General features: G+C 50.1%; 1 protein-coding gene across 3 annotated transcripts; it reads right to left on the bottom strand.

The window, feature by feature from the left end:
• Window positions 1–4,443: 4,443 nt before the first annotated feature.
• On the bottom strand, window positions 4,444–25,003 carry AMER1 (APC membrane recruitment protein 1). Of its 3 annotated transcripts, none has more exons than XM_057718610.1 (2): window positions 24,965–25,003; window positions 4,444–12,228 (listed from the first exon to the last, which is right to left on the bottom strand). In XM_057718610.1, exon 2 carries the CDS (start codon window positions 12,126–12,128, stop codon window positions 8,748–8,750), a length of 3,381 nt encoding a protein of 1,126 aa, XP_057574593.1. In that variant the 5' UTR covers window positions 12,129–12,228; window positions 24,965–25,003; the 3' UTR covers window positions 4,444–8,747. The 3 variants fall into 3 exon arrangements, with proteins under 3 accessions (XP_057574593.1, XP_057574592.1, XP_057574591.1); XM_057718609.1 differs by lacking the exon at window positions 24,965–25,003 and adding an exon at window positions 24,098–24,408; XM_057718608.1 differs by lacking the exon at window positions 24,965–25,003 and adding an exon at window positions 24,258–24,408.
• Window positions 25,004–25,592: the final 589 nt, after the last annotated feature.

The following is a 25,592-nucleotide window of genomic DNA, read 5'->3' as shown; positions in this document are numbered from 1 at the left end:
AATTGCAACCTCCTGTATTTCCTTTACTTTTATACATTGTACCTATTACCATCTCACATACTATAACTTTTATTTATTTATTTTGTTTTATTATTTGCTCACCTGTGGAAAAAAGTAAGCCCCACTAGGGCAGGGATTTTTTTTTATCTTGCTTATTTACTGCCACACCCTCAGCACCTATAACAGAACCTGGCATTAAAACTGCACCAGGAATCTATGCCAGTGGAGGTGAGCAGGAACAAGAGAGATGGTGTAGGAGGAACTTAAGCTTCAAAAGGGAAAGAATGAGGAAATGACCACAGCCTGAGATTCTGTGTTCTTCAACCCTTCATTTAAGGATGAAGAAACTGAGGCTCTGAGAAATCGTTTCCATCAGTTGCAGGCAGACTAAAGGGGCTAAAATCTTGGTGTGCTAAATTCTAGGACAGTGAAATAATTTTTTTCTTCAATAAATCAGTATTTATTGAAGTAATTTCTGGAAATATTCATGTTTGTTTGTGTCTGTTGTCCCTCTATGTCCCCACTTCCCGTTCCCCTGCTCCATGGAGGTAACAAGGCCTTTGAAAGGCCTTTTGCAAGATGGATTTCGGTGTAGAAAGCCAAACCAGGCTGAAGTCACTGAATCTATCATTATTTTATAAAAGTATGAAAACCCCATTCAGGATATATAGTCATAAAGGAGAAGGAAAACCTGGAGGAAAAAAAAAAAATGAAGAGCATTCCCTACGACTCCCAGCCCCACTTGGAAATGGAGAACTCCTGAGTCTGGGACAGTAGAGAAACAGAAGCACTGTTTAGGGCAGTGCCTCAAAGATGGGGAGGAGATGGCTCTAAGGTACTCAGAGGGAGGCAGGACCTAGGACCTCAGGGCTCTGATCTTCCCTTCCCTCGCTGCTAGCATGGAAAATGAGGATACCAGTCGTGACTAGAATATATTAGAGATTAGTTGCCCTTGCCTTAATTTCTGGATAATACAAGTACCCCTCGGATTCCAGTGCCACCTTTGAGGGGGTCCCCAGTCATGACAAACATGGAATTTTCCGCTTCCCTGCCAGGATAGGAGGTTTGGACTCAGAATTAAGTTACTTTAAATAAAACAAACAAGGACTATTTCTTGCCCACCCACATCTGAGTTTATGGATGGAGATGGATGCCCATTCCATTTTCAGCCTCTTGAAGGACATAACATTACTTCTAATCACAGAATTTATGGACAGGCAGAGCATCCACTTCCTGTTGGCACTGGGTTCTGCATAGGAGCCCATGGGAAACCTCATGATGTTCCCCATGGTCTGGAAGAAATAGGAAAATGAAAATATGCTCAGGCATCCAGAGGGAGGGAGTGGAAAAGCAGGAGAAAAACTGAAGGAGCAGAGGAGAGCAGCCTTCAAGACCCCATCATACAGCAATTATTCTTTCAGAAAATGAGACTGTTTCCCACTGTGGAAATTAAGTGATTTGCAATTAAGTATCTCTTCATGAAGCAATTGATGGTGAAGGTCTGAGTAGCCAGAGGCCAGTTCTCCAGGCTCACATCTATTGACTCACTCATCATTTTTCCCAGGCTACATATTAGCAGGTTTAAGTGGGAGAAGGGTTGGGCCCACCTGGCTGGGAACAATTCCCAGAGATCCAATGCTGGAGGTGAGGTGGGAGTGGGGCAAAGGAATTGCTCCCTGGGCCCACATGGGCCTCTGACCTGGGCTTGGAGCTGGGAAGCTGGACTGGGCTCAGTGGGATAAGGAAGCAGCCAGAGGTCCCTTTTAGCTTTAGGATGCTCTGTCTTTGGGCCTGCTGCTGGGGGCATTGCTGGGATTCACCCCCAGAACCCCTAATGCACATTGCAACAGCAGTTTCACTACAAGTGCAACAGAAAAAGCAGGAGATTTGAAGTCTAGTGATCTGGTTGTGTGAATTTTGGCAAGGTTCTTAACCTTTCTGAGGCTGTTTTCTTATCTGAAAATGCAGATAAACAACAATGTCGACCTCATACAGTTAAGGTAAGGATTACACAAGATAATGTAGTTAAAGTGTCTAGGGCCTGGCACACATCAATTATATTATTCATTCTGTGCTTGGAAAATTATTATTAGTAATCTTTCTCTTCCACCACATCTTCCACCCCAGCCTGTCCATCCTCTTTCCCACTTTGCCTTGCAGTCAATGTTCTAGATCACCACGAGAAAGTCATTTCACTTCTCTATGCCTCCATTTCCTTATCTGTAAAGTGGGGATAAAATCATCTGTTCTGCCCACCTGCTTCAGAATCCTTTTAGAAGATAATGGAGATGCAAGTAATTTGCAGACTAGAAAGTGCTACCTCAGGTCACTTTCTCCTATTGGCTAGGTCAAGCTCCCGAAAGTCATGCAGGCCAAAGTCTAGGAATTATCCAGAACAGCCCAGTCAGGGGGCAGTGGGGAGCTAGCAGCTTGCCCACAGCATCCACCAAAAGGCTTGCACAAAGGTTTCTTCTCTGTCAGGTTTCCATCTGCTCTAAACAGAAACTGGGAACAAAGGCAGCCCATTTGCTAGACACAACGCCAGCCCTCAAGCAGACCAGAGAATAGCACTAGAGCTGACCAAGGCAGTTTTCTTCATGATCTAAGGAAAGTCTTAGGAGGTTCCCTCCACCAATGGCCCTCTCTAGTATTGCAAAGGACTCCTCAGGAGGTCACATTGAAGGTAGCTATCAGTCACAGCATAACAGAAAGAGATCCAATACATCAGTCATGTTGGGTACCACAAAAAGAACTACCCACCAAGGCCAACTGAGTTAGAATCAGGGTGAGGAGTACTGGACTTAGGTAGTTGACAAAGTTCCATGGGTCACTCCGAGGTAGCCCAATTTCTGTCTTACATATGGAAACTAGTCTAATCAAATCTATGCCCATTCCACCCACATATTATTATTGAGGAAACAGACTCAGAAGGAGAAGGGATTTGCTCAAGTCCTCATTGATTAATGAGGGGCAAAACTTAGGGCAGAAACCCAAGCCTGACTCCATGACTCCCGTGAATTTCCAATGGATGTAATAAGGCCTTCCTAGAAGGTCTTGCTCCAAAAGCTCCCTGAGCAACTGCAACACTCTTCTTTTCATGAGCAGCCCAGCGCAGGGAATTCCATTTCTGTACAGTATCAACTTCCCCCCCAGGGTGTTCTCGTTTTTCTCTCTTGCTAATTTGCTTATATTTTGGCTTTGCTTGATTCCTGAGGTCCTGGTGGCCAACAAGCTTCTTAATCTGAAAAGGGGCCCCAGGGAGCCTAGCAGCACTATCCACAGCACATTCAAGCAGCTGCTATTTCAGGCCTTCTGGCTTGGACATGGCAATTGGGCAGAACTCAAGGAAGCCCATCAACAGGTGCTAGATGCCCTTGCTCACCAGGGGCCAGTGGTAATTTTGGATGAGAGAAACCTGAGCCATTAGCACAATCACCTTCTCCTGGTTGATGGCATAGGAAAGCCTTTATGTGGGTAATAGAAAGGGGAAGGTGATTACTGCCTAGGCTTGGACAGGCCTGGAAATCAGGATATAACACAGGTGACTGAGTTATTGCTGCGGTACACCTCTGGTGCCAACAGATGAGATGCCTTGCAATAAGGGGCATAAGCTACATGCTCCCCACTCATCCCCACAGCTGAAAAGGTAGGGCATTCAGCTGCCTGGCCAGCATCTCTGCCCATAGGGCTAGGTAAAGGATGCTACTCCTTTCAGGTGGGCCTGAGTCCTACCATTAGACACATCCTTTTGCTATAGCCATCGGTAGGAGGTTCACACCTCTGCCTCCTGGCTGGTGAGGAGTTGAGCACACAAATGAACTGAGGCTAATTTCAGAAGTGCTAGCCAGCTCCCTGGCAGGTCTCAGGGCATGGACGGTGTGATGGAGAGCAACACATCATCAAACTGAGATGCAGGGCATGGCTCGTATGAACTGAATTTCTGCTACTTCCAATTTCAGCTCTGGCTTCTGTTCCCTCTACTGGTTGACTCCCACACACCCCCTTGCTTTCTCCATTTCCCTTCAAGAGCAAACCCAACAACCATGGGTCACAGGCATGCTGCTGTGGAACAAACCACAAGAATGCACTTTAGTGACTGGGGGTCCCTCCTGAACCCAGTTTATTAGCATTCAGCAAAAGAAATATTTGTTGTTACAAACAAGCAGTGCATCAAGATATCCAGATGTCAATGAGAACTAGGACTGGAGAGGTCACAACCCAGGCAATTCCATGATATCTCAGGCATAGGGAAGGGGAAGCTAGGGCACATCCAGGGGCCATGCTCCCCTTTTTGCCTTGGGAGAGAAAGAACTCTTACACCTGGGGTGAGGATGTACTGCAGTTTCAAACTTCTTCCCTTTGTCCCCCAGCCATTTTATTTAACATGACCTAAATATACATTCCTGGTTTCCCCCACCCCCACCCCCACCCCATATACACCAGGGAAAATAAGCACCAATAGTAACAAGAATAATTAAAGCCCTGCCTCTCAGTAGGCCCAACCCTCACACATATGCATGCCATAGATTTTCTTCTTTGGAGTGACTATAGGATGGAAAAGTAGGGATCAGGCCAGCAAGCCATCACCCTAACAGTCACTGTTCCCCAAAGTTCCATCCACGTGTGAGTTTGAGCAGGGCAGGGGAGTGGGAATGGTGGTAGAGGAAGAGATTCCCCCAAAGCAGCAAGAGGGGTCAAGGAATTCCCCAACATCTCTTCTGGGTGAATGTCAGAATCAACTGAGTTCCTGGAAAGTCCCATGTAAGGGTTTCCTCAATGAGATGGCCAATTCCTGATGGTTCAAGCATCACTTCCATCTGTCTCCCCCAGCTTCTTGGGGAGAGGGGGAATAGTTGAAACCCATTGCCCTCCTCACTGGGTGGAGAATGTCCCCAAAATGCTCCTTTGGAGAAACTCAACACAACAAATAGCAAAACACGGGCACTCTGGTTTCAAAACTGGAGCACAAAACATAAAGAGGAAAGAGAGAGACAGAGACATGAGTACTTCCAGAAGGTCTACACACGGGGAAGGGCAAGGTGTGAAAGAAAAAAAAACAAAACCATAAAACGACACGCTGTCTACCAGGTTCCACACGTCTGAGTTACCTGGCATTAGTCTTAGTACCTGGGCATCTTCTGCTGTCCCTATCATGGAGAGAGGGAATGGACAGTGAGATACATCAGGGATGGGGAGAGGGGAAAGAGCGAGGGTCCTGGGCAATTGAGATGCCAGCCCTCTGCACAAGCAGCAGCAATTTTTGTGTCATCTTCGTTTTGTCTAAAACTGTAAACAGCACCGCTTAAAAATAAAATATATCAGAAAAGAACAATTGATAAACATTGTTTTCCATGAATATAAAATGCAAACAATACAAAAATAGATAATTGACTTTTGATATATATATATATTAAAAACAACTTGGATGCAACATACACGTGGGTAAACTTGAAGTCTCCCTGCTAAACCCCCATGCCTCCCTCTAGAAATTGGGCCTGGGGGCCGAGGGCAGGTGGGGTGGTAGCACTGAAAAGGGTGGGAAAGTCATTGGCAGCAGGATGAGGGGATCGCACCCTGGGTATGGGAAGCTACTTCCCTCCTTAGTACAGTACTGAGGGAGAAAGACTGGTGTTGACCAAAGCCTTTGGCCCAGGAGGCTCATGGACTGGTGCCCAAGCTGAGTCCAGATGATTGGGGCAGATGACTGAGCCCCAAGGCAGTGCTTCCTTGAAGGCGTTAAAGCACTGAGAAACTGACAACCCTGGGAGGGACCTTCTAGGTGGCCTCCTCTACCCAGTCACCGGTCCCCTAAAGACCAGTCTCATTTGAGAATTCTCAGAATCAGAGCTATCTGACACTATATAAGCCTGCTTGCTGGGTAGCAAGATAAGAGCAGTCACCTTCTCTTGTCATATTTTCCCTTGAAGTCACATCCAAAGCATTATCCCATGACCTTGCAATGCAGAAATGGTGTTCACTTGTGGACTTGACATCTCACATTTAGTACCCTGGGACATATTTGGTGTTAGCTAAGCAAACACTGGCATATGTTTGGGGAGAGGCCTGGAGCTTGGATGGCTCTCCCAGTGTCAGCCTGTGCTGTCATCATGAGTTCCCAGCTGGTCTTCCTTCCTCTCCTAGGCTGCAGCTGCGAATCAGCCACGAACTGCTTGGATCTAGAGTGAGACTCAAAAGAGCCTGCTTCTGCAGACATGCACCCTGACTGCCTTATTTCTGGTGGTGAGGACCCTGTCTCTGGTGTGGCCAGGACAGTGAAAGGACTTGTAGGCAGCAATGTCCAAAACATGAGCTGATGCTCAGTCCTAAAACTTACTGTGATATGCAACCTTCCAAAGCCCAGCAAAGTGTGTCAGGGCTATGACTGCACCCTGCAGAGGTGGCGCCTCTTGCTGCCCTCTTGTTGCAGAGTTCAGCTTGCAGCCCTTGGCCAAAGGCTGACCACCTACTTTTTCTCTTCTCAGATAGGCTGGTGACCAAGTGGGCTCTGGAGGTTGGTGAAGGCTCTACTACATGCTGTGGCTGGCACAGTCCACATATAGAACAGGAGCTTGAACTGCCCTGAAGGACAAGCAGAGACAGAAGAGTAAAGTGGTGGGTTTTCCCCTGTCATAAAGGCATTTGGTGAGTGTTTCCTTCCTGCCAAACAGCCAGGCCAATTTCAGCCCCACCCTCCCAGGGCAGCTTTGGTGAGAGGCCAGAATTTGGGCACTTCCTCCTGGAATGCTGTGCTAGGGATGAGGAGGGCCTTCCTCACCCTCTTTGATTCTCCAGCTCCATGGCTGATGCATTTCTTCACAATGCAGACAAATTCAGCCTGGAGAGCTGGTCTGGGTCCCTTGAGTGTTGGTGTCAGTGCCATGCAAATTCATGTGGTGCTTCTAGGGATACAGCTTCTACCATCCAGGTTTTCTCTTTGTGGGGAGGGGCACTGGGCCAACCCCAGTCTGAGAAATGGTGACAAAGACCAGCACAGACACATCCCTTGGCCAGGTGGCGGTTTTCCCACAGTCATCTTGACGAGGGGGGTCAATAGCATCTGTTCCTAAGCTAAGTTGCCATATCTTGGGAATAGCAAGAGCCCTGTTTCCCTCTTCCCTTAACATGCATGGAGATGGGTGGGGGATGGGGACAGGGTCAGGAAAGCAAGGATCATAATTTGGGTCAACATATCCAGGTAAAAAATGTTCCATATATCATTTCCAATAAAGAAATTTAAAAGGACCCCTCTCATATTGGTGACTAATGAGAGGTAGAGCCTGGCAAGACGAGCCTGTTGCAATGTCTTCCTGACAGCAACTCTTCCCCACAAATATTTCCAAGCTAGTTTAACATGAAAACTGTGAATGCAGGAGAGGTGCCATTCATTCCATTAAGGGCTGCAATTACCTCACAAATCAGAGTCCTTCAGCTTGGCAGAGTGAGGGCAGGTCACAGTCCTTCCTCTCAAGAATCCTGGTCCTTTGATGATGCTAAGAACTTGGCTAAATGGAAAATGAAAGCTCTTTAGAGAGCCTGGAATGGCAGCCTAAATGCCTTTGGAGTCCTGTCTCCTGGGAATGCTAGCGTGGAGCCTCTTTACTGTGTCCAGTGAAGGGGTGGGCAAGTCTTAAGGAATTTTTGTCTTTGGGGGGGAAGCAATTTTCCCTTTTAAGAAGCTGAGTTGCCATGAGCTCTGCAGTGTATGAAATCCTCTCTCCTGATGGCTGGGACAAATGAACCTCCTTTTCCTATCCTTCTCCTGCAACCTGCAAAAACCCTAGCCCCTATAGCCAAGCCTAATTTAGGCTGCTTCTCTTCCTGTACCTCAATTAAAAGAATGTGTTCCTTGTAATGAGATAATGAACATTTCCTTTGGAGGAAAAAAGAACCAAAACTTAAAAGCATCTGCAATTCAGGCAGTCACAGGCTTAAAGAAACAAAGAAGGAAAAAAATCCTATCATTCTAGAGCTCAAGACTTATGGCAGTGTCTACAATAGAACCGTATTTTGTCTTCTGTTTTTAACTAGATGAATTTGATCACTCCATTAAGGGAATTAGCATTTTTGTCTTCAACCCAAGCTGTAGCAGGCCAGGTTAAAAGGCCCTCATCTGGTTATGATGCCAAAGTCCACAGCAATAGGCAGTGAGACACAGGCTACTTGATCCTCTCTGAGGACAGCTAGCTGGGGCTAATAGATTATATCATCTGATGTAATGGTGGCAGCTATCCCAAGACCAAAGGAAGTGGGGTGGGGGGGATCTGTACCATAATTTGACATTGTTAACAGTAAACAAGCTCCTTGTCCCCAAGTGGGAGGCAGTGTAGACCTGGCTGCTCATCAGTGGTTCATCACTCACTGGATGGAGAAGTGGCAGAGGGTGCTAAGGATTCGGTCTGCATCAAGGATGCATGCTATATATATATAATCACTACCTCGGCAACTGGAATAGGCACAAAATTACAGCACCCCAAACCCTAGATGGGTCACAAGAAGAAAACCCAAAAGCAAAAACTGGAGCGCAGCAGCAGCAGCATTCTCCCAGGGCAGATGTACTTGAGCTGAATGTGGCCACAGATGGCAGACAAGGGAAGTGGGAAAACAAAGGTGAAAACTCATAGGAGCTTTCCTCAGCCAAAAGGATTTTCAAGTTAAACAGCAACCCCCACCCCCCACCCCTCTGCCCAACCCTGATCCCCAATTCACATGCTCAGGCCCCATGCCCCCAACTCCAGAATTGATGATGACTACTCAGCTAGGTTTCCATTCATGGCAGTGGAGGAGTAGCTGGTGGAGGGAGAGGAACCTTGCTCAGCCCTCTCCTTTGACAGGTCAAGGCTGGAAGCCCCATAGTGAATGGGCTGAGGCTCTGGGGGTTCAGGCCGGACCTTGGGCAGCTGAGGGATGCCATGGGTAATGCCCACAGGCTTGGCCTGGGGCAGAGGTCTGGGGCCGAAGCCTCCAGAAATGGAGGAGCAACTGGGCTCATCAACAGGCAGCAGCACATCTCGAGGCCTGGCCCTCACACTCTGGGAGGCCTTTGGCTGGAGGTTATAACAAGGGCCCACAGGCAGGGGTAGGTGTGAAGGTCGAGCTAGCTGAGACTTGGATTCCCCAGGTGCCCTTGGCTCTGGCCCTGATACTGACAGCAACATTGACATGGCGACAGGAGATATGCAACAGACTGCCTGCCCATATGCAGATTGGCTGGAAGGCCCATTCAACTGATTAGGACTTATCCAGGCAGGACCTGGCCCCACTGGGAGAGGACAGGGAGACCAGGCAGGCCAGTTGTAGGTCCCTGGAGGTTCAGTATAGAGGGACAGGGGACTGTCTCGACCCCATTCTTCCTCTTCTTCTTCTTCACCTGAATCTCCTTGCTGAGCCTGAAGCTCATCAGAATCCATGTAGCCCTGGCCCAGGTGAGAATTGGAGAGCTCCAGCTCCAGGGTCTCAGCAGTGTCGAGGGAGCGACTCCTCCTATTGAGGGCCATGGCAGCAGGTGGAGGACGAGGGTGCATGCCAGGCAATCCCAAGTATCGAGGGAGACTGCTCACACCCCAGGGTAGGCCTTGGTAGAATCGGCTGCGGTAGTTGTTGAAGGCATGTTTCTGGTAATAGCCCAGTTCAAAAGCTTCCAAGGAGGCTGCAAGGTCTTCATCATTGTGGAACTCAGGATTTTCTTCACACTTGCCTTCCCCATCCCTTTCCACATCAGCAATGTCAAAGGTCACCATGGGGGGCAGCTCAGGGAGGTTTTGAGTGAAGGATGAGTCAGAGTCAGAGCTACAGGACATGCTGGAGAAGAGGTTTCCATTGCTGGTGAACTCCACAAGGGCCTGAGAGAAACTCACAGTGGCATTCCCTTCCTTCTCAACCTCCTCTTCCTCTGGCTCCTCAGGGGGTGAATAAGTAGGGTAGGCCCTCCTGGGAGATCCTCCAAAATTTGCTTCTTGCATGTCTGGCTCAAACATAGAGTCACTCTGGAAGAGCTGCATCAGGCAGGTACTTTGATCTTTCTTGGAGCAGGTTCCCTCGAAACGCTTCTCCAAAGGACGGAAGTCTCTCCAGTCTGGCTCACTGCTTGCAGTGGCAGGGAAAGCTGAGGTGGTTCCTCTGTGGGAAGTCGGAGAAGCCCCTGATGCCCCTTCCACCAGGCCCATCACTAATGGGCCTAAAGGCCTCATTTGATACTCCATGATGGGCTTCTCCTGCCGGACCTGGACCTCTCGAGCACAGACCTCTCGGCCACAGGCCTCCCTGGCATAGGCCTCTCGAGCTCGGGACTCTCTGACATAAGCTTCCCGGGTGTGGGCCTCTTGAGCGTGGGCCTCCCTGCTGTGAGCTTCTTGGGTATAGGTCTCCCTGGTGTGAGCCTCTCGGGCACATGCCTCCTGGGCCTCTCGCTGTTCCCGCTGAAGCTCCCAATACAGCAACTGTTTCTGGATGGTCACTAGCCGTTCTTCCTCTGTCTCCATTGCCCCAGGTGGCCGAGAGGAAGAAAAGGGCTCAAAGTTCAAGAAGGGGTCAAACATCTCAGAGCTGTGACCATGGAGGTCGTAAAGGCAGTCATCCCCAGGTGGGGAGTTCTCAAGACTATCATCTGGCTCATAGAACTCATAGAGGGCATCGCCACTATAGCTGTCTCGGGGCAAGCAATCCCTGCGGACAAGCCCCAGGGCCTCACCTGAGTCATCCTCAAGTCCGGGTGTGGTGGAGTCATAATAACCCTCATCACTATTGGGGGCAGACTCTTGCTGATCACTCTGAGGAGTCAAAAGGTCCACAGGGGCTAGGCCAGGATAAGACCTAATTGGGTCAAGGAGCACGTAGCTGAGGTGGCCTGGGGATGTGGTGGGATGGTAGCCTGGATTTGGAATGGGCCTTGGGTATACCTGGGAACTTGCCCACAGATATTCTAAGTCATCATCTTCTTCCTCCTTGATTTCCTCTTCTTCCTCATCTAATTCCACCTCCTCTTCCTCTTCTTCCTCATCATCATCATCAGGCAAGGCCATCTCCTCACCCCCACCTTGGTAGGTCACCAGGCAGGAACTTCGTTTGGTCCCATCTCGGTTGGCCCTCTGCCCTCCGGAGGCCATGCTGTCTGTCATACTGTCCATGTCCTGTTCTGCTATTATGTCACCACAACCAGTCAGTGAGTCGAAACTTTTCAGGGATGTGACATCCCCAAAGAAGAGGCTTAGTTGGTCCCCCACAGGGCCATTGGATGGATTGACCTCTCCTGCCACAACCTTCTTCCCTGTTTCTGGGCTATGGGGCTTCTCTGGGCCACTGGCTTCAGGGGCAGGTTTGGGCTGCAGGAGTGCTGAGACACAGGCCTCCATGGTTTTTTCTGGATCTTTGCAGGCTGTCTTCTCAGTGGCTGCTGGAGAAGTCTGCGGTACTGAAGAAACTTGTGGCCCAGGGATATCTTGGGATTTGGCATTTTCCTTTCTTGGGGCTTGGAGGGTCTCCTCAGTGTGGGGCAGAAGGGCTGAGCTCACATGCTCATGAGGTCTGACTCTGGCCCCCTCAGGCTCCTTGGCTCCTGGATCACTTTGCTTAGCCCCAGAGACCTTGCTCTTCCGGTGACGGCGGATACTGCTAAAAAAACCTTTCAGGCCTTTTTTTGGCTTGGGCACAAAGGGAGCCTTCTCAGCCCCAGCTTTCTCTATGGCTCCAGCCACAGACGTCTTGCTTCTGGAGCCTGTCTCCAAAGACCCATGGGCACTCTGAGAGCCGGGAAGTCGGCAGGATGACTCAGGCAAAGGTAAGGAGAGGCCGGTTCCTTCACTGACAATGTCTTCAGGGCCATGGACTGCTTCACTCAGTCCATCGTAGGTCTTGCTCTTGCTAAGACCCTTCTTAGAGCTGCCTTTCCCAGAACCTTTGCTTCGTCCCCCTCCAAAGAAACTAGGCAGGGTACAGATGCCCTTCTTTCCACCAAAGAGTTTCATGGCAGTTTTCTTCAGCCTACCTGGGCCAGATGAGGGTGGCTCTGATGCTGGCCCTTCTGTCATCTCGGCTGCCTTGTTCTTGGCTCCTTTCTCTGCCCCTTGGTCCTGGGTATCCACAGAGGCTGCTGTTCCTTTGGCCTGAGCAGCTTCATCCTTTCGGGTCTCCATGATGGTGGGGGCAACTCAGGTATGTTCAGCTGAAAAATGCAGCCTGCTGGTTTCTGGGCACCGTTATAACATCATCAGTCAGGAAGCATCACAGCTGGGGCTGAAGATGAGAGAGACAAAGACAGAGAGACAGTACTGGTGAGCAAGCATCCAAGCTGGGTTTGTTTTCACAGGTGTCTGTAGTTTCAGGCTTGAGTGGAACCAGAAAGAAAGAGAAACTGTAGAGAAAACCTTAATGCACTCCATATGCTTGGCTTGCTTGGCCAGCCTCCGCTGGGCCCCAAGGCAGCAAAACCCTACACTGAACAACAGGCAGCCATCACCCCTACCCCACTTTCTGGGTCCACTCACTGCAGGTAACCTTAAGCTCAGGGGAGCACTGGGCAGGGGGAACTGCTGATGTGAAAAAGGCCCACGGTGCTGTTGGCCATGGGAGGGATTATCAAAGAGGGTGGGGTAGAAAGGCAGGAAAGGCAGAAGGGAAGTCAGATCTGATGACTCAGAACTTTTGAAAAGCATCTATCAAAACAGCCCATTAAGTATTCACTGATTTCTGCAAGGTCCAGGCCTCAATTTCACATTAGCCAGGGTTCTCACTGACACTTTGCCTGGGGCTGGGTAGAAAAGTAGACATGAAGTTTCACCTTCTTCCCCCAAGCTCCCTAAATTGCCTGTAGCACCATGCTCAGACCTTCAAAAGCCCAGAGTAGGAGCCTTGCAGACCCACATTCCAGAGCTGCAATCCAGGCTTCCAGCTAAGATGGCACGGTAGCCTCGGGGCAAGGCACTCTGGGATTCAGTATCCTCTGTCCAAGAGGCCTAGAAATACCTCCCTGTCATAGTGGTTATGTGAGGGGTAGGTCTAGGTCAGACTCTCTAGTGACTGTCCTGCTGGGAACAGATTTTATTGTGGCCCTCAGCAACTGAAACTTCCAAGTTCCAAAAACAGGCAGACTGTTTCCTCTCTGTTCCTTTCATTATTTTGGCCCCATCTAGCTCCTTACTTAGAAAGGGAACTCCTTGAAGGCACAACTCCACATAATTCATGGCCCTGGTCTGAGAGTTAGACTCTCAACAGCTATTTAAATAAATAAACCTGGTGCAACAATGAACTCTACTCAATGCTCTGTGGTGACCTAAATGGGAAGGAAATCCAAAAAAGAGGGGATATATGTATATGTATAGCTGATTCACTTTGCTGTACAATAGAAACTAACACAAGATTGTAAAGCAACTATACTCCAACAAAAATTAAAAATCAATCAATCAATCAATCAATCAATCAATAAACCTGGTGCAAGACATACCCTTCTGGTATAGGCTCCCAATCCTCTAAATAACCAAATGTCACCAAGATGGAATAAAAAGAAGAGCTAGCCACCACCCATCCCAACATATCCCTCTCCTCCCCCCCCCATGTTCTGATGTATTCATTCCAGTGACTACAGCTGACTGACAGCTGGATCAGTGACCAGCCTGCTAAAACCCAATGACCCCTCCCTGAAAAGTCCCTCATCACTGTCCCCTCTCTGTAGGGTAGCCACCAGCAGATAAGGAGCTTGGGTGGGGAAGGGAGGCAGAACAGCTGCTGGGAGCCAGAAAGAGAGGAGAGGCAAGCAACACTGTTGTCCTAAGAGCAGCTGGCCAGCACATCAGCCCTGTGATTGGTTGCTTCAGTAATAACACTCACACATTCACCTGCAGTGGGAAACTAAGGACCAGCACTGGTGGTGGAGAGAGCCTGGCAGCTACACTCTAGCCTCTGACCTCATTAGAGGAATCTTCCTGGAGTCCCTCATCTTGTCTAGCAAACATTAATTTTGTGCCTTGTGCCTTGCTTGGTCTGACACTTGAATCATCAATGTGATCCAGGCCTCCATCAGGGGCTCTGCAAAACCAAATATTAAACTTGGAGCAAGATAATGGCTGGTTATCCAGAAAATAAGAGGAAAAAAAAAAAAAAAACAAGAAAATCTCATCTGATTCCCTCTCTGCAGAGATCTGTATTGCCATTTGCTAAAGTTAGGTTTTTATTTTTTTCATTCTGTGTTACATATTTTAAAATGGCATTTTCCAGCTCAGCCCTGCAACTGATAGGCCCACAATAGACAGTGCTATCCCTCAAATACACAATCATACGCACACATACTCAAGAGTCCTCTGCCCTGGGGTCTAATGGGAATAGGGGCCCTATCATCTATTTGAATCCCTCACTTTCCAAGGCACAGATGTTTTCACCTCAGCTCTGAAATTATTGACAGTGTTGTCATTATGGTGCTGGGCACTGAGGAGATGGGGTGGCAATAAGTGGAGTTATTTGTGAAATTCTATTCCCGTCTGTGGAATTCATGAAATGAACCTCCCCAGAACATTTGGTTAAATGATAGTTATAAAGCTCAGTGCTACCAGAAGGGGAAACCACAGTCCTTGCTTTTGGGGAACTCCTAGGCTCACAGGTAGAAAATCCTGTATGTAATAGTCTGAAGGCACAACATGATGCAGGTGTTAGAGTCCCCATTATTGCTTAAGCCGAATGTTGAAGTATCATTCTTCATACCTTGTGATCATATCCCAGGATAAACTTGAAAGACAGAAAGCCCCCGGGCTCATAAAAGCTGCCTTGATAAGGAGGTATGCAATCTGGGCCTTGTTAGACAAGAGTGAGTAAAAATGGCAATTATTTAGGGGAAAGGATGGGCGAGACAAGTAGGTGCGGCTGGGCATCAAGGAAGACCAAGAGCTAAGTGAAAAACCATATGGGCTTTCCCATCCTTGTGAATCAAAGGCTTAATTGTCCTACTGGTTTTGGACCTGGAATTCCTATGAACAGAAGAATTAGGCAAATTGAATCTCAGAGAGGGCTGCTTTCCAGAACCTTGATGCCTTGGCTGGAGGGTAGTAGTCCCTTTGGGCTTTCTCTTGCCCTTGCTTCTGTGCTCTGCTGGAGTAGAGGCCAGCCCACTGCTCTCTACATTGTCCACTTCCCTGTCACAGGAATATGCAGTATGTTGTGGAAGGAGCCACGGGCCACAGGGCTGGGTTCCAGACCATGCCAAGGGACCCTGAGCAGGCCAAGGCATCCCTCTGAGCCTTGGGCACTTGTGAAATGGAGATCAAAATAGGTCCTCTATCTATCCCCTCCATCTTCCCAGTCCACTGCAGTGATGTGAGGTTAGATGGGATAATGGACACCAAAAGCACTTTATAAACTGTAAAGTGCAAAGCAAATGAGAAAGATTGGCATTACTGTTATTTCAGGTCAGATCCCAGTTTCATAGGAAGTAGTAGACCATGTGTAAAAGGTCACTCATTTGGGAAAGCCATTCACTATAGGAAGTCCAAAGGACCAGCTGCCTTGGCCCATGCTGAGGAAGAGCCAGGAGTGAGAGGATTTTAAAGACATGTTTGTGGATTTATACAAAGTCCTCCATTAAGGGCAGTTTAAAAAGCCCTCTGTGTATGTGGTGGGAGTGGGTGAACTAGGCAGGGCTGTGTCCCTGGGAATGCAATTCTCTTCCCCCAGCTTCAGGCCCTCCTCCTAACTAGGCCCAGGGTCATCTTTACTGGCAAGGACCAGCCTTGAAACTATGCTGTCTCCTACCTCCCTGCCTTGTCCCTTCCAGAGCCATGTACCCTGCTCATATTGTCTCTGCCCTGTGCCCCCCAACCCCAGAAAGTGGCTAGGAGGTGGCAGGAATCACCCATAGCTAGTAGCCCCCTAGCCCAGCCCCATCTAGTCTCTTCTGGCCCAGGCCCCTTCTCCATACTCCTTACTACCTCACTAGATCCCAGTGCTGTCCTTTCCCACTGGGCTATGCTGCCTTTACTCAGGACCAGAGAGTTCACTGGTCAGGAGAGTAAGGTGGGACAGAAGGCAAAGGGGACAGTAAAGGGACAGATTCTGCAGCTTCCCCAGGCTGAGGCTGGCTCCCTTCATTGTTCCTGCCAAGAAAGTGGTCCTGCTAAATGCAGAGCCCCTCCACCCTTAGGTTTCTCAACCTGTATGGCTTTCTAAGTTTCAGGTAGACTGGTGGGTGAGGGAACCCTCTAAGGCCACTCTGTGGTCCCTAGCAGGGGCCACTTGCTGCAGCTATTGCTAGCATGGCAGGAATTGGGCTGTGGCCATCCCTGCTCCAGAGGCCAGCTTCAGGCCATTCTCGGACCAGTGAAAGGCTAGGTCAGAACTAGGGCAAATCTTCTTCCTTCTCCCCTCCTCTCAAAATACAGGCAGGACACCAGTCACAAACCTGCCCCAGGAATTCTTCTCAGTAAGGAGGAAACAGCTGCAGCAAGTCTTACACATTCTGCTCCCAGCCCTATTTCCTGGGGCCAGCTCAGCCAACTTAGAGAAGGCTGAGTTCAGGGAAGAAGTGTGTGGATTTATGCAGTAGCTTCAGAGGCATGGCCTCAAGCATAGTTTCCTAGACCTCCTCCAAGAAGTTTTCCTGCGAGCAAGCCCACTCTGGGCCCATCCTGCCCTTGTGTATGTGGGGGAGGGTGGTCTTAAGAAGAAGTAGCAAGGACAGGAAGTCCAGCCCTCCACTCCCCAAGAGTCAGCCAGTTCTGCACTGTAATCAGCTCTGCCTACCGAGGGGAAATCCAGCAAGTTCTTTCAGTTTCCTCAACTGGAAAATGAGGCTATTAAGAGTGCCTACCTCTTAAAGCTATTTTAAGGAAAAACCGATGTATATAAAGTACCAAATAAAATGTATTATGTAAGAGGCCCAAAAACGTAGCAACTAGTTTTATATATATTTTATTCAAACTATAGTTGGACAATTTCTAGCAGCAAAACTACCTCAGTCAGGGTTGATTAAGGTGCTCCCCGGGGCTCTAAGGGTATGTCACCAAACCTCCTTGAGCCTCAGTTTCCCTAAATGGTAAATGAGGGTGACTATGCAGTTATCTCACAGGAGGCTTCAGTTGTTCTTTAAGCCAACCTTTGATATTCAGGGACTCAAAATGTTGCCTCAAATCAGCTACTGGCTAACAGCTCTGGAATATTTGGGAATTTCAACTAGCAGGTTCTCTAGCCCAAGCCAAAAAGGTCAACAATTCAAACTCAGCTAAAGTACCAGCATCAGAGGAAACGCAGATCAACAGATGTCCTTCATCCACTCATGGTACTTACCAGCTTACAAGTTGTTCCCCACTTTCTCACTCTCCATTTCTCCTTCCCAGCGATCCATTAATCAGGCCTGGTTGATCAGGGGATGGTTAACTCCTTGTCACAGAAAAGGAAACTGCCTAGGCTTGGGAAAAGACTTGTCTAAGGTCACACAGTAGGATGATGACAGAGCCACACCCGTTTCCAGGCCTCTTTGAGTCCCAATTCTATGCCATTTGGCTGCACTGTGCTGGCCCCTATTCAAAGGAAGAAGACTGAGAGTGAGGACTGTACAGGTTCCCCTCACATCATCAAGAGCCTTCCATCATATTCCCATCCCAATCCTGCTGAGCCTTCTCCGCAGCATGTCCAGTCCTCACTGGCTGCCGCTATTTTGGCCCCACCTAGCACGTTCCAGAAAGCCTGCTGACTTCAGAATCCAAGAACTGTCAACCCAGCCTGTGGCTGTTCTTCTCATCAGCAACCCCACTATCACAACTCCCAAACCGTGGAACATGTTCCTCTACTCTTCTTTTCCCTGGGAGAAAGGTTTGATGGGCCAAATAGAAACCTACCAGTGGGGACAAAGATAAACATAAAGACAAAATGGGGACAAAGAATGTGAGCTATTATTTAAGGAAAATGATTTACGATATCTGGAACTTGAATCAACCATTTCTAAAGCCCACAGCCAAGTCTACTCTCAAAATCATTTTTTCAGGACCTGAAGGAAGGGCTGTCTAGCTTAGTACTCTTTAGCGGAGCTGTAAAGGCTGCTGGCAGAGTCCCACCCAAGCTATCCCTGCAACCACTCCTCCCCTAATTTGCAGCCTTCCTGAGGGGCACCTCTTATCAAGGGGGCATCCCACCAACTCTAGATGCAGCACAGACCCCAAACTGGGCCCTCTAGCTCCTGCTCCTATTCCCCCACCACCAGCCCCTCAAATGAATTAATTGCCGACTCAGCCTTGAGCAATTCATTCTGGCAGGCCCCAGTCTGTTTGTTCATTTCTCTCCAATGCACCCTCCTTTATCTTATACAGTAGTCACCACATCTAGCACAGAGCAGGAGCTCAAACAACATTGGTTCAACTGAGTTTGTCAACTGGTTCAGCTGGAGTTTGTCAACCCAGAACTAAAATGCCAGCTTCATCCTTTTCAGGCTGTGAGATTTGAGAAAGTGGCCTAACCTTTCTGAAACTCAAATGCCTATCTGTAAAATGAAGAAAATGCTACCTACCATGTAGAATCACAGTAAGGATTAGAGAGGACAAATGTAAAAGATTACTTGCTAGGTACCAAGCAGATGTTCAATAAAGTACCCCTGTGATGGGGCCTTGCAGCTACCTTCTCCACTCCAGCTCCTCAGATTCCTCGCCCCTACACTCTCCTGGTCCTATAAGGATCACAAAAGCCTCTTAGCAGAGCTCCCCCTGGTTCCTCCCTGCCACAACACTGAAATCCTGCCCCCTACATCCCCACTTCCATCTCATCCATCCTGCACACCCTTGCCAGATTCATTTTTTTACAAACCTGATTTCAGCACATCACTCCTCTACTTACCAAATTATTCCACATTGCCTACAGGATCAAAGCCAAACCCCTTTACCTGACCTTCAAGACGTGCTCTCTGCATGCCCTTTTCAGGTTTCCTAGGCTCACTTCTGTGCCCCTTAGCCTCAGCCCCAAATATACAGGGGCTTCTCCAGTCTGGGAGGTGTGGTCACCCAGACTCTGCCTCTCCGTAGAAATAGGCTTTCCTGGTGAATCTTCTTGATGCTCCAGCTTTCTCCGCAGGCTGCTGGGGCTGCCTACCCAGCTTGTCTGCAATGATGGGGGCTCTGGGAGCCACCAACTTGCCACTCCCCTCTCAGACTCCCAAACCCCCTTAAGAGAAGAATGTATCTAAGGAAGTTGTCATGCCTGCATCCTAAGGCTTCCACTACGATGGTTTCCACTTTCAGTACTAACCCAGCAAGGTAAGATCAAAGACAGGCACCACCCCCTCCCACTCCTGCTCAGATGAAGAACAAGAGAAGAGCTAACCCCAGGGAAACAGATGTGACAAGGCAGCTGAGGAAAGCCAGCAGAGGAGCAGCTGGGTCAAGTGAACAATGAAGACTCCTGACTCTTCTATGTATCCACCCCTCTATATGTACCATACCCTATGTGAGAGACCAAGTAAGGAAACTGAGATTTGGGAGGGGATCAGGATCAGTGTGCCTGGAGGAAGAAGCCTTGAATTGGGGGCCAGGAGCTTTGTGCTCTTATGTAACCTTGAGCAAATAAATCCCTTCCCTGTTCTGGGCCTCAGTTTCCCCATCTAGAAATGGGAGATTGGACAGGGGATCTGCTTCCCCCAGGCTGCATGAGAAGCTGGGAAAAGGGTGGTCCTGTGTCCAGTTTTCTAGTGGCTGCTGAGTCATGAGGCATGTTGAGGGAATGTGATTTTGGGGTCCTAGGCTTCAGTGGGAGGCCTGGATGCCTAGCTGGTTGGGTCCACTGCAAAACAGAGGTGCACTGTGGCCCAGCCTCACTCCTCATGCCTCTCACTTCTACCCCCAACAAGCCCACCCAATATTTTACTCTTTCTGAATGTACTAGGCCTAGCCTATGAATATTTCATACATATACAGAGAGGAGGGGGACCACAACTGGCCGGGCCCAGCCCTCTCTCTCTGGAGAAGAGCTGCAGCCCCCAGCAGGGAGGGCTGAGGAGTACTGGCTAGAGAAGGGGGGTTAGTATCTGCTTGGAAACCCAGCAGGGGGAAAAAAAACCTGTAGGAGATGAAAGCAATGAAGGCTCCACAATATGAAATGTAGATCAAAGGGTCGCAAAGCTCTCCCATCCCCACCCCCTGCAGCATCAGTATGCCTGCCTCTGACTCCACCAAGCCCCCACGGGCCATTTTCTCCATTGTTCATATTATCCCCTAATCCCAAAAGGGGAGGTTCAGAGGAGCAATGCACCCTCACTCAGCTGGCACCTGAACCTCTGCAGTCGTTCTGGTTTCCCTGCAGGCCTTGCTAGCAATATACTTACACATGCATAGGTTTGAAAAATAAGATGAAGGAGAGATGAAAGACTTTGCGATTATTTAAATCAGAGAATAGAAGTTGGAGGTGGAAGAGATGGTTTAATGCCCATGAAATCTCCAATGAATTGTTAAGCAGAAGAGCAACGGTGGCTAACGGCTCTCAACCCTACTCCACAACACACACACACACACACACACACACACACACACACTCAGACACAGTTGGTTTAAGCATAGCATGAGAGGCTCAGATTAGATCTGAGAAAGAACTTCCTGTCAATGAGATGGGCAACCCAGGAATGAGTGACACATGAAGGCTATGAAATGCCTCCTCTGAGGGCTTTACTTTTATCACCTAGTCTATCTGCCTGGTCAGGATTTGAGGCAGAGGAAGTGACGAAATAACAATGGGCATGCCCTATTCTAGCCTATCTGTAAATGAGGGGGCTGGAAGCTCCTTCTCCCTCTTTGGTTCTACAAGCAAGAAAGACTTGTTGCTTCTTCTCTCATTCCCTTCCTCCCCTGGTCCAGAGAGTGTAAATATAACAGTTCTTGGGGGATTTTTAACACCTCCACTATACTAGGAGAGAATCATTGGACTGCCAACTTCTTTCAACTACCTCCCTTCCTGAAATGTTCAGCCCCTGACAGTCTGTAGACCAAGATTAAAAAGCAAAAGAGACATGAAAGGGGAGAAGGAGTTCCTAGCAAGCTAACCTAGCATCCCTTCACTCTTGATGAATGGGTGAGGTAAGATGAGGGATTGGTTAATGCGATAAGTGCTGATTTGTGTTGAATGGAGGCTGCTGGATACAGTGGGATACAGTGGAAAGAGCTGCTGCACAGGAGGCAGAAGCCTTTCCCTAAATGCTACGTGACCTTAAGCAAGACTCTGTTGCTTTCCAAGGCCTCAGGATTCCCATCTGTAACCATAGGAGTCCAAACTGGTGCTCCCTGAAGGCCTGTCCAGCTGGGAGAAAAAGGATCAGCAGAGGCCTGAGGCACGCTTAGCCTCCACCATGTTGGTATGTAGGCTCCAGGCTCCCTCCTTTCCCTACCAACCTCTGCAAGGCTGAAGAGAGGCTGACAAGATACAGTTTCCCTCTAGAGATAGCCTGCCCCTCAGTTCTTCCAGATCCAAAGGTGGACTCTTAACTGTCCAATTTATGGCACTCTTCCTATCCCTTTTTAAGATCCCATTCTAAAACCCTTCTAAGATCCTGTTTTATTGTGGCATATTTGCACACAAAAAAATATCAAAACCTCCCAATTCCTCATTCTTTGATGGCCTCTTCCTCCATTTCCTCAAGATCAGATCCCCATTCCACAGCCTGGCATTTGGGAACCCAACCACCACTGGGCCCCAACCTCCTTTCTACCTTACAGAAGTTACACTATCAACCAGAAAACACTGTCACTTTACTCAGCCTGCTTGCCAGGCACCCCCTCCCATTCCTAATTTTGCTTATACCACTATCCTTTGCCTAACCAAACCCCTTTAATTTCTGGAGGCTTCCCAGGACAATACCCCTGTATATACAGATCTCTCATCTCTCTCCATGGTAGTTTGCCTCTAGACTCATGAATCAGCAACCAAAGAAAGGTACGTGTAGTCTGGGGACTGGGCAGTCCAGGTCCTGAGCTTACTGAAGAGAACCATCATGATTTATTTATTTTTTTAATTGTAGATGCAACCCACCCCCCTTCTCAATCTTCAGTAAGTATATTCAATAAATATCTGAGCCTTGAGTATCATTTTTCTAATCATTTTCATATGAATCAGGACAAGTGCCAGTTGGAGAGCTAAAGGTCTTCTCCAAAGCTTTACAGACAGCAAGTCCTTCTCAAGCATTCATTAACTGCTATGCATTGCTAGGCTTTGAGGGGATTGTGGCTGAGATCCAGGCTTCCTTTACCCCTCTGAGAGGTTCTAAGAGAACCCAGACATCCATGATATCAGGGAGACAAAGCAGAAGCAGGAAAACTTAATTATAGTTTGTCTCCTATTATAATTTAAGCCCAAATATGCCCAAGGGATGCAGGCAGCCTGGAGGAGTTCTGAGAAAGAAGAGGTTATCATGGATTGCAAGAGATGGTCAGGAAAGGCACTGAGGAGACAGGACCACAGCTGACAGGGAAGAGAATTTGGACAGTGTAGGGTGAGTGGGTTTGGGTGTGGGGAGGGGAGTTATATAGGGCAGATATGTTGAGTGGCTGTTGGTTTAAGGCAGTGCAGAGGACATGTCCAGCTCTGGGCTGGGGATGCCCAACTGCAAGTAGGGGAACTGGTCAAAGTGAGAGGAGGTGACTATAGTGTAGTATCTGTAGCCCTGGCTAGTGTCACAAAGGTGCCCAGCTAGGCTTCCCTTAAGTGAGGGATTTATTGGGTCTCACTGCCTCCTCTCAAAGGTGCCTAGGCTTTGCCTGGGCTCTGCAGCCCATACAGTTCTCCACCCTCAGAGGTGGGTCAAAGGTCCAAGAAGAGACTGTCAAGCCCCTAGGTAGCTCCCTCCCTCTTGTTCCTCAGAAAGGCCTAGAGTCCATTGCTAGAGGCACACAGTGATGTAGACTGAGCCGTGGGTGGGGCCGAATGAGGGGAGCTGCACTGCGGAGGGGGCTCTGCTGGAATCCCCAAGGGGCGGGGCGGGAAGTCCAATAGAGCAGCACCCTCCATCCAGCCCAGATGAATGCAGCAGGCAAGCAAAACTGCAGAGGGAGATGTTACTGTGAGGGGCTAAGACTCACCTTGACCCCGTGGCCCACGCCAAGACAGGCCGGGCCAAACCGAGGCCGGCTCTGGAGGGCACAGCCCCTCACCACCGGAGAGCCTAGGTAAAGTCTGCCGGTCACCAGTGTCAAAGGTGTCTGCAGCAGACAATGACAGCGGCCCGGCGGCCTGGGTATTTTAAGTAACTGCTAAGTTGAAGGGCTTGGCTGCCTCTCTTAGCTCTCTTACACACACACACACCCAAACGGTTCGCTCCCTACTACAATAATTGCTCCCTCGGCCTCTGGCACAGAACACCCTCCGACACACACACACACACACACACACACACACACACACACACACACACACACCTCACCATGGTTGTCGCTATTTTTAAACAGGAGGCTGTCTAGAAAAAAGCGGCCAGTGCCCTCCAAGGGAAGAGGAGACGAGGCGGGGGGGGGGGGGGGGGGGGGGTGGCGGATACAAAGCGGCCTTGCAGCTCTAACCCAAGGACTAGCTTGAGCTGCTGCCCTAACACAAGGTACAGCGAGAGCCGGGTTGCCAGCCCGCCTGTCCGCGGGGGCAGGCGGCAGATGCGCCCGGAGGCCCAGGAGCAGGGGGCGCGGCTGGTTGGGGCCTCGAGGCCGAGGTTCCAAAGGGAAGTGAGCAGCCCACAGGCCCAACTGATCTCCCTCAGGGAGGAGGCAGACAATGTAGATACCCCAATCTACGCCAAAGCAAGTACCCGTCGGACCCAGGCCAGCGCGTTAGCTTAGTCCCTAAGGAGAGGGAGAGGGAGGAGGTGCGCAGGGGAGAGGAGGGGCGGCGAGGGGCGGCAGCCGGGCCGCTGGGGTGAGCGATACCCGCTTAACACAGCGGTTCCAGCTAATGTGCTACAACAAAGCTGTAGAGCTCCTGGCCTACAAACGCACCGCTGGGGGTGCTGGTTGGCTGCTCCCCTCCCGGGACCGCAGGGCAGCACGTGCGGGCCCCATTCCCGCCTCCCCCGAGAGCCCGAGGCACGGCCCAGGACAGTCCGCCGGCCTGCCAACCTCTTCCCCGCCTCTAGCCGCGGTCGCTTGCGCCCAGGGGACAGGGCTCTGGCCCTCACCGGACATTCCTCAAAGCGGGTTCCAAAGGGGGAGCGCAGAGCGGTCCGGACGCCGACCGGCCCAGCCCTTAGAGCTCTGCTCCAGGCGGTCAGAGCGGAGCACACGAGATTGCACCGGACGGGGGGCAGGCGGAGGCTCCTGGCTGCACGCAAAGCTTACCCGGCCCGGCCCAGTTTCCAGCCCTCTTATTGTCTCTTGCGCCGCCCTGGCTGGGGCTGGAGCCTTGGCAGCCACGGCTGAGAGCGTCGCCACCGCCGCCCCTGCCGCCGCCGTGGCTCCAGTCACCTCCTGCACCGGCTCGCCTTCCCCAATCTTTGGGCAGCTCCCCCATACCCCTCCCCCCGGGCTCCACAGCCACAGGGTGGGGCATCGGCGCCCTGATGGACAGGCCTGTGGCCCAATCGCTATGGTGAGAAAGCGTTTCCCGACTCGGCCACTGTTTTCCTTGATGCGTTTCTCTTTAAATGCAAATAGGCGCGGGCGTGGTGTTGGCAGGGGGCGGAGAGGCTGCAGAACCCCTCTCTGGGACTCCCCACGCCTCCACCCCCCACGCCAGGCGAGTTGCTGCTTAGCGACACCGCAAGCTCGAGGGGCCGGTCCCGCCCGGATGGGGCTCGCTGGAGTCCTGGAGCTCGGTTTCGATTTTGCATATGCTCCCATTTCCGTGGCCGCGGTGCAATCGCACTGCGGCGCCCTGGCCGCCACCCGGCAGTTCATTCCAGACCGAGAGGCCGGCGGGGAGGCGGGGGCCGAGAGGTTGGGGATTCTGGGGGACTACAAAGTCCCTTGGCATCTTGCCGAGCCCATTCTTAGGCGTAGAACAGGGCCCCGGGGCACGCGCCCCCGGGCCGTGCAGAGGGACTCACCTGCCTGGAAAACCAATTGCAGCGCCCGCGTCCCTGCTTCCTCCGCCTCTTTGGCACATTGGACCCAAAGAGACCATAGAGTCCAGCTTCCACCAGTTACTGAAGGGCCTGCTGCTGCCCAAAGAAGAGAAGGTGCTTCCCCAAGGGCACCCACCCTGCCAGCGACTGGGGCAGATTTGGAATTCAGTACCCGGGCTCTCAGTCCAGCGCTGCTTTCACTTTTCTTCTCTGTAAAGATTTGTATCCGTGATTGACCCTCACCCAAATTTCTCACCTTTTACGAACTTGGGAGGATCCCCAAAGTCTCTAGTGGCTTTTAATGGTGATCTAGACTTTGTGCAGTTTCCTGTCCCCGAAAAATATGGATATTGAGAGAAAAAACATGTCTGGGCCCAGACTGGAGGTCAAAGTTGAAGGTGGAGTGAGGAGGCCTTTACCAGCCTTGCTGCTGATGTGTCTGGAATGTGGCATGGGGCCAGCCTGAACTACGGTCTGTCTACCCTGAGGGCATTAAGTGGCATTGGTGGCTGCCAGGGCCAGGTGAGCAGAGGCAACAAAGAATCCAGTTCTACCACTAGCTCAAGAATATCCAGAAGGCCCAGCCCTAAAACTCTGTGAATGTCTAAAA

Source organism: Hippopotamus amphibius, chromosome X, assembly GCF_030028045.1.
Source record: "Hippopotamus amphibius kiboko isolate mHipAmp2 chromosome X, mHipAmp2.hap2, whole genome shotgun sequence".
In the NCBI taxonomy this organism is placed as follows: Eukaryota; Metazoa; Chordata; class Mammalia; order Artiodactyla; family Hippopotamidae; genus Hippopotamus; species Hippopotamus amphibius.
Note: the sequence above shows the minus strand (reverse complement) of the source record. Positions and strands in the feature narration are given on the sequence as shown.